General features: G+C 38.6%; 1 protein-coding gene across 1 annotated transcript in view; it reads left to right on the plus strand.

Annotated features, from left to right (window-relative positions):
* Nucleotides 1-7552, plus strand: part of ndst2a (N-deacetylase/N-sulfotransferase (heparan glucosaminyl) 2a) — a 106825-nt gene extending 99273 nt beyond the window's left edge. The window contains exons 7-17 of the mRNA XM_042736752.1: nucleotides 259-413; nucleotides 1635-1820; nucleotides 2715-2843; nucleotides 3137-3319; nucleotides 3574-3670; nucleotides 3789-3912; nucleotides 4167-4341; nucleotides 4693-4863; nucleotides 5139-5248; nucleotides 5346-5448; nucleotides 6508-7552. Of these exons, the coding sequence (XP_042592686.1) occupies nucleotides 259-413; nucleotides 1635-1820; nucleotides 2715-2843; nucleotides 3137-3319; nucleotides 3574-3670; nucleotides 3789-3912; nucleotides 4167-4341; nucleotides 4693-4863; nucleotides 5139-5248; nucleotides 5346-5448; nucleotides 6508-6633 (1559 nt within the window). The 3' untranslated portion in view covers nucleotides 6634-7552. The remainder of the gene's footprint in view (nucleotides 1-258; nucleotides 414-1634; nucleotides 1821-2714; nucleotides 2844-3136; nucleotides 3320-3573; nucleotides 3671-3788; nucleotides 3913-4166; nucleotides 4342-4692; nucleotides 4864-5138; nucleotides 5249-5345; nucleotides 5449-6507) is intronic.
* Nucleotides 7553-9148: the final 1596 nt, after the last annotated feature.

Below are 9148 nucleotides of genomic sequence, written 5' to 3' on the forward strand. Positions count from 1 at the left end.
GGATTAATCCAATGTTAACACATTAACTACAGAAGAGCAGGAAAGATGCCAAAGAAAAATGTAAAATCTCATCTTATTGTACAAAATGAGACTAAATAACAAAAATCAGATTTTAATCAGATTTCAAACCTTTTTTTTCCCTGTCCAATCTATAAAAACAACTAAACAAACAAACAAAGATTTTTCTTCAGCTCTTATAGGCCCAAATGTGTTTACTATTAAACTTCAGCAGTACGTACTGTATATGTGTTTTTGCAGGTACAGAGGAGGAGGATGAAGGCGACGACATGCTGTTGCAGCACCGGCATGAGTTTTGGTGGTTTCCACACATGTGGAGTCACATGCAGCCGCATCTTTTCCACAATGTCAGTGTGCTGGCAGAGCAGATGAGACTCAACATGCAGTTTGCACAGGTTTGTGGGGAAAATTATACACCTTAAAGCTGAACTGTTTCATTCCTGTGCCACTAATAGCCCCAAACAGAATTACAAACATAATATTACCTAACCCTCCACACGTCTACCATTGTTTGGAAATACAGGTGATCCCGCCCCTCCATTGGCACTCCATTAGTTGAATATCTTTACACTCTTCAACCAACCTAAAAAAGACTTATGTATTCTTTACTTTGAATATTAAACTCAAATAAGCAAATGCACTTTAACACAAAAATGTCATACAAAATTAGTTTTTTCGATCTTTTCCATATTAGCTTTTTCCCTCCATTTGTTGTGTTGCGACAGGGGAGCTCGCTTTGTTCTTTCATCATTGTGTTACTATTTTCAGCCGTTATTGCTGCTGTCGCAGGGGTGCGAGTATCGATTCTCTGCCCGCCAGCTTTATCTCATGCTGGTATTTCATTATAGATTTGTATTAGCACTTTTTCATTGGATCGGTAGGATTCTCTTTGACCTTGACTCGGAGTGCATCCGCCGAGGAGATTGTGAATTTGGCCTGTTGAAACGAGCCCACCCTGGTGTAATGATGGTCATTGGAGTGGGATATGGACCGCCGGCAGACAGACAGCGAGAGCGAGTGCGCCGTGAATACTAACCAGCCCTTTCCTCCTCTCGCTAATCCTTCTGTCACATCCTGTCTTTAGAGCAGACACTGACATATGCCTTCTCCTGCACTCTGCTCAATGGAGAAGACACAGCTCCTTCATCAAGGTTTAATGAGCCTGCAAAGGGCCGTCCTTAACTCGGGGCTCACAGTTTGTGCTCACACACACACACACACACACACACACACACACACACACACACACAAGCAAGAAGGAACACACACGTGGAGCTCTTAAAGTGGCACCTTGGACTGAAAGTAAAGCCCTTTGCTCATCTTAAGAATGTGTTTGTCTACCACCCTCCTGTGGTGTTAGAAATAACTACACCTCTTGACACACCGAGTTAGATTTTTCTTCTGCAGAGAAGCATAATCAAAAGCTTCTCACTCGCACACGCTCTGATGACATGTCTTGTTAACGGTGTCTCTAATGCGTCTCGTATCGACTTTTCTCCTCTGTTCTACTCCCGTTCTCCCCATAAGTCTTGGCAGTGCAGTTGTGAGGGAATTTCAAGTGGCGGGCAGCTTTGTGATTGATCTTCATGAGCGTTTGTTTGCTCTTGTCATTACAGGAGCATGGTATTCCCACAGACATGGGGTACGCTGTGGCCCCCCACCATTCAGGGGTGTATCCTGTACACAGCCAGCTGTACGAGGCCTGGAAGAGCGTATGGGGGATCACAGTGACCAGCACAGAAGAATATCCACATCTGAGACCTGCACGCCATCGCAGGGGCTTCATACATCGTGGCATAAAGGTGAAACATTACCACTTCACTATAAATCTTGATGGTCTTATACTAAAAAACATGAGGAGAGAAACAGTGAAAATTATCTTTTATGTGCAAGTCATTTAGTATTCATTAACAACATAGTTTGTTGACATCTTGTTTTTTTTTTCACATTAAATTCCTTTTTATAAAATAAGGGCAGTCAAGAGATTAAAATTTGAATTAATTTAATGTTTTAATTGTTGCTGCATTACTGCAGTTCCTTTTTTTAAAATGTGAAAGTGCATGTTTTGTGGTTTAAAATGGCATCTGTTAAACCTGCATTCATTTTATTATTATTGGAATTTTAAAATAAGTTTTCTTTTTTGTTTTTTGTTTTTTTGTTTGTTTACAAGAACAGCATTCATTTGAAATAGAAAATCTGATGTTAAATGTTAAAAATGGTCTTTACTGTCACTTTACTTTTGATCAATTTAATGCATCCTTGGAGAATTAATATATTCATTTGTTTAAAAAATAAAGACATCTTGCTGATCCCAAACTTGTGAGCAATAATGTGTTGCATTGCGTTTAGTGTGAAGGGGCTTTTATTAATAAAACACAAGCAGATGATTTTCTCTGTAAATCTTGTTTTCTTCAATTCAGTGCAACAGTGTATCCAATAATGATTTAACAAACTTTATAGAAATTCATTTTGCTTGTGTTTTTTTTTAATTAGACCCAGTGTTTTCAAATCCAAGAATAATAATGCAAAATAATGTTATTGTAGCCTGAGCTCAAATTGTGCCCACCATGATCAGATTAAATGACTAATGACTGTTTCATTTCTTCTAATACATTAGTCTGAAGTACGTCTGAGCAGTGGCTGAAGCAGAGTTCAAATGCTGTCTGTACAGGTCTCTCACCTTCTTCTGTCTGCAGGTGTTGCCCAGGCAGACATGTGGCCTTTTTACTCACACCATCTTCTATAATGAGTACCCAGGAGGCTCTCGTGAGCTGGACAAGAGCATACGTGGAGGAGAACTCTTCCTCACCGTCCTCTTAAACCCTGTGAGTTGCATTTGTGCTGTTTTCCCCTCTGTGTTTTTTCTTGTGTGTGTGTTTAGTGAATGGGAGTGAGTATATTTTTCTGTGTGTTTGTTTATCTTTCCCAAAGCCTTAAGCGGTGACAGAGTCCTGCCTGTGTTGTGTTCGGCCCTGTCGCCTGCAGTGTTTGCTAGTGCGGCAGCTGGAAAAATAAACTAGATTATGATCTTCAAAATGAAAATAGTAGATGTTTCCAAAGCTTTACTTAAAATGGACTAAGTTAAGTTCTATGTAAATAACACTGTCCCCACCTTCAGATCAGCATCTTCATGACTCACCTGTCTAACTACGGAAACGATCGGCTCGGCCTATACACCTTTGAGTCTCTGGTGAAGTTTGTGCAGTGCTGGACCAACCTACGGCTACAGACTCTACCTCCTGTGGACCTAGCCGAGAAATACTTCCAGATCTTTCCAGAAGAGATGGACCCCCTATGGCAGGTATAATAAAGGCAAAAAAGCAATAAATACAAAAATCTTTTGGATTGTAATCCCAATTAGAATTCTATTGAATGCAAAAGGAAAACAATTTAAGGAGTCTATAGAAAATTATTTGTAAAACGATAAAATAGTGTTAAATTATATTATAATATTTCTAACTCTAATAATGAATGTATGGAAAAGTTTATATTAATCAAATAAAATGTGAAATGCAAAAATGTAGGAATGTTTTCTTCATCTTTTCATCCATTCAGAATCCTTGTCATGACAAAAGACACAAAGACATCTGGTCCAAAGAAAAGACCTGTGATAGGCTGCCCAAGTTTCTGGTTATTGGCCCACAGAAAACAGGTGAGTCCTGCTATTTCCAGACTCAAACCTTAAATCTTACTTTGGTTAACCAAATAAATAAATTGTCCAAAATACAACCTTAGAGACTGCCTTTGATGTTGTTTATTTCTGACCACAGGTACCTCAGCTTTGCACTCCTTCCTGACCCTTCACCCCGCCATCACCAGCAACTTTCCCAGCCCAGTCACCTTTGAGGAGATCCAGTTCTTTAACGGGCCGAATTACCACAATGGCATTGACTGGTAATATACACAGCACATCTTTTTCACTCCCAGTCAGTGTAGCAGAGACAAATCATTAGTCATAATAAGTTTATCACCCCTCCATTTTATTATATCTGTAATACTTTCTAGGTTTCATTTTGAAATTTGAATAGATCCATTACATGCTTAAAAATTAATTTTAACAGTGAGATGACATTAAAGTGCCCAGTAATGGAAGACTAAAAATCATATGTAGCATATTTGTTGTTATTGCACATCTTAATCTCTTGCAGGTACATGGACTTCTTTCCCTTCCCCTCGAACGTCAGCACAGACTTCATGTTTGAGAAAAGTGCCAACTACTTTGATACAGAGGTGGTTCCAAAGAGGGCTGCAGCCTTACTCCCCAGAGCCAAGATCATAGCATTGCTTATCAACCCAGTCGACAGAGCCTACTCTTGGTATCAGGTACTCTACAACAGCTTTCTCTCATATTGTGTGCTCTTTTTTTCTGTAATAGATGTAACAGTCCAGCAGCAGTGATTGCTTAAAGGTGCTGGTAGCAGCTCTTTTTTAATGGAGTGACACTCAGAAAATATCCACGTAACCTGACACACATCACTGAATTACATACTGATAAATCACACGTCTTTGTGCCAGCCATTGACATTTGAGGCACTGTATATCATTTTGTGCAATAATAGTGCAGGCCATATATGGGCAGCAGGAAGTTCTTGTCAGATAGCATTTATCTTAACCGTGACCTTCTGTTTCACCACAGAAATTGACATGAGTTGTGTGGTTTTTGTGTTTCACCAGCATCAGCGAGCACACCAGGACCCTGCTGCCATTAACCACACCTTCCACGAGGTTGTAACCGCAGGTCTGTCTGCATCTAAAGAGCTGTTGACCCTTCAGAGCCACAGCCTCAAGCCGGGGACTTACGCCACACATCTCGAGCACTGGCTTGTGCACTACCAGGCCAGACAGGTACTGCAGTTATCTGTGTATGATTGCCTTTTCTTGTTTTTGATGTGTTTAATAACTATCAGGGCAAACACATTTGAAATCTGTAGGTTTGAATGTAGTTCTAAGTTCTAAATTCTCTACTAAGCTTCACATCACAGAGGAACATTTAAATATTATTTTATGTGTTTTTGTCATTTTCACTTTAAATTCAACACATATTTTTCTCAAAATATCTCATTTTCAAAATTAGCACTGCTGTTTGTTTTCTGAGCTCTCTTCTCTCTTTTCCCCTGTAGCTTCATATTGTAGACGGCGCCCTGCTTCGATCTAACCCAGCCCTGGTGATGGATGGGATCCAGCGGTTCCTGGGGGTCACACCCATCTTCAACTACACCCAGGCTCTCGTGTGAGTCCTCAGTTAATGAACACTTGTATATGCATGTGAATAAACTGAACATTTTTCTCATATACATCTGCGTTTGTGTGTCATGTGTGTATTGCAGCTTTGATGAGGGTAAAGGATTCTGGTGTCAGAGGTTGGAAGGTGGGCGTCCTAAGTGTCTGGGGAAGAGTAAAGGCAGAAAATATCCAGAAATGGCCCCTGAGGTAGATGATAGTCTCATCTCTTCTCTTCTCCCTCATAAAACTCTCTCTCTCTTTCTGAACGATGCCAGTGGCAAAGACACGCTGTTATAGACGGGTGACTCACCGGCAGTGAGAAGTGATGGGCTCAACCTCACACAGATCAGATAGTCATGTCATATCACTGGAAATGTTTCAACTTGTAGAATGCAACAAGCATGTTTGTTTTGTTCTAAACGGAATGAAGCAACGCACACCTTTTTAACAGTTTCAGTTTTAACTGTTCACTTTAACTGTTTACTCACAAAAAAAAAAGCAGTGGGATGCAAAAACTCATGCTGTCTGAGTGGCATCTAGATCATATACACATCAGGCTTTTGTCATGTTTTTTTTTTTATTATTACTTGAAAATTATTTCTGTGAAACAAACAGAGTATGGGATAGTGAAAAATATAAATATACAGGTCAGTTACAGTTATCAGCTGATTCAACTACCTAAATCTTTGATCATTTGATTTATCATTAATAATTGTGTTAACAATAGTACAACAATTTGTTTTTATTTTTATTATTAATAATAGTAATATTATCGTTATCATAATTTCTAATTTTGTGATTTTAAATTTGTAAATTTTAATTACAAAATTTGTAATTTTATCAATTATAACATTTTAATATTTTGCAATAATAATTATATATAAGAGTTAATAGAATTAATCATGCTAACGCTTTATTTTAAGGTGTGCTTCTAACACGTTACGTGTACTTACTATTATTATAGCAATAAATTATGAATAATTGCAACCCTAAACCGAACCCTAATCCTAACCATATAGTAAGCACATGTAGTTAATTAATATTACTCAGTACATAAATGTATAATTACACTGTAAAAAGGACACCTTAAAATAAAGTGTAACCCAAATAATTTATAATTGTAAAATGTATTATTATTATTGTGGGTAAATAGGTGCTCGTTTAAGCAAAGGCACTCTCAGATGTTGTATATTTGAACATAGTCATGGCTGTAGGCTGTTGTTGGTTACAGACCTCCTTAAACAGCTCTGTTTGTGTCTTTCCCAGACACGTGCCTTCCTGACGGAGTACTACAGGGAGCATAACCTGGAACTGTTACGGCTGCTGAATCGGCTGGGTCAGGCGTTACCCACCTGGCTCAGAGAAGAGCTCCAGAGCACCAGCTGGAGCTGAGGCGACGTCACAAGCACCTCCAGTATCAGATCGCCTAAAAAGTGTCCCCTCACTACAGAGGTACCAAAACCACTCGGTTCAAAACTATAGTAGCAGATGAAATGACTGACGGCTTTGAGTGGACTGCAAACTTCAGCCTCTCTCTGCTGCCAAGGTGCTCACTGTCTGAGATGTTGAAGATGAGGGAATGCTGGGAAATGTAGTCCCTCTTCTTATCTATGACAGACCTGCCTGTCAGGACCAGAACGCACTACCAGTGTGGACAAGCATGAATTTATTGGTGACTTAAGTGTGTTAATACACACTAGTACTCGTACAAAAACACACACGGTCTAGCCTTGATCATCTCGTCTGAGGAATGATTGTAAAACATTGTACATTTTAAAAGCGTTGTATATTTTGGGTCCGGGTGGGTGGGATTGTGACAGTTGAACCTGACAGCGTTTGTGTACAGCCAGAGCTCTTTTTGAATAGGATGCCTAGAGGACGTCAGATCCGCAGCCCCTGTCTTCTCCACACGCACAAACGCACAAAGCTGGATCAGAAACCAAACGGTAAGAAAGAATATGCAATCGAGGGAGCATCTCTTTAATGTCTCGTCTCCCACCTGAGTCCAGTGGAAAGCTTTTATTTCAAGTGTCTTATCAGGTGTATCCCGTATTTATCCTATACATGCACTTTCCTCTACACTACACACACTGAAGTGTGGAAGTTACTGTAGACGCTGTGGCAGATGTGTTGTATGTCAGGAGCTGTGAAAGCGGGAGAGGAGAAGGGCTGTGCTGTGATTTTGTGGTCTGTCCTACACAAGGAGGAGCTGCTGTCTTGTCTTTTTTTTTTTTTTTTTTTTTTTGTAAAAAATGTATTTTAAAAACTCCCAACGCTGTATTATCTCTAATAAACACTTAGAGAGGTTGGATATGTTTGTGTGAATCATTTGGTCTGGAATTGTGCCTTTTCAGAAAACAGCAGAAGGTATTATGGGCTTAAAAAGTAGAGGTGTAAATCTTTTTGGCACCTCATTCGATTCAGTTCAGGGAGTCTCTGCCTGCTTCCTGATCATTTTTACGCCATTTCAGCTCAAGCAAAATTTGATACCAGTGTTTTTAGTGTCAGTTTTTAATCAGACATATACTATTGTTGAAAAGTATAAGGTCAGATTTTTGAAAGAAGCTATTTTATGCTCACAAAGGCTGAGTTTATTTGATCGAATAAAATAAAACAATATTCTGAAAATACTGCAATTTAAAATAACTTTTATTATAATATGTTCTCAAATGTAATCTATTCCTGTTATGGCAAATCTTTTTCAGCAGCCATTACTTAAATCTTCAGTGTCACATGATCTTTCAGAAATCATTCTAATATGCTGATTCAAGAAACATGATCCCAAACTGTGGGACGGTAGTGTAATGTATGTTCCTAAAATCAGTTTAGAGATTTTGGTCTTCATTCAAGCAGAGGAGCTAAACTTGACATTTGAAGTGGATAAAAAAAGTGAATCGAAGTTGTCCTAAGACAAGAACGGGTGTCGTTTTGGTTTTAGGACAACTTTGATGAAAGTTTTTGATCCACTTCAAATGTTGACTACTGTAGATGCCTGTGAGTGCTGCCAGCAAACTTACTTACAAAGGGAACACAGTTCTGTCTAGGGAAGCACTTTTTAATATTTTTATATTTGCTGCTTAAAACCACATGAAAAATGTGTGTAACAGTCATATTGTGTCTAACAGTGAATACATTTGAAGTAGCTCAGTCTTCATTTCAGTGACTTCAAGCAAACCACATTTCTCTAACCATAATCACACCACTGCTTAATGAGCTTCCTGTGGAAGAGTTGCTAAGAGAAGACGTGTCTGTAAAAAGAGAATTTCCCGTAATAATTTCTCTAAATACTCCAACACCCTGCATGAAAACCTGATATGCACCGTTCATTAGTTGTGTAATACACAATGTGTATATAACCGCATTCAGTTTCATTTCTGAATGCAACAAGTTGTTATATGACTGGCCTTTTTAATATCTCCAAGTAATGTTCTAGTTGTCATGTCTTTTCTCTCCACATAGTGGCGCTATAGGCTTTGAGTGATTTTGATGGTGGCCTAATGCTCTCCTCATCTCACATAATGCATGCATACACACGCTGTACACCTGGAACATTTCCATTTATCCGTTTATTAATAACACATGAGCTTTAATGCTTAATGGGCTGCTCAGTGGGTGTCTGGCCACAAATGGGTTTACACTTCTACTGAGTGTGTTTGTGTATTATTCATGTATATTTAGTTGTAGTAGAGGTAAAGAGCCACTGCTGTTCTAAATGACTTATTAAACGGGATTTGTCACTATTTAAAAAAAAAAAAAAGATTTAATTTAACTTTTTTAATTTAATTTAAATTCTGTATTAATTTACTCACTTTGTTCATAACCTGTATGATTTGCTTTCTTCTTTAATACATAAAAGAAGATTTGTGTAACAGTTTTTTGTCAGAAACAGAAAATCTGTGTGAACAAT

The sequence above is a fragment of the Cyprinus carpio genome, chromosome B13 (assembly GCF_018340385.1).
Source record: "Cyprinus carpio isolate SPL01 chromosome B13, ASM1834038v1, whole genome shotgun sequence".
Taxonomy (NCBI): domain Eukaryota; kingdom Metazoa; phylum Chordata; class Actinopteri; order Cypriniformes; family Cyprinidae; genus Cyprinus; species Cyprinus carpio.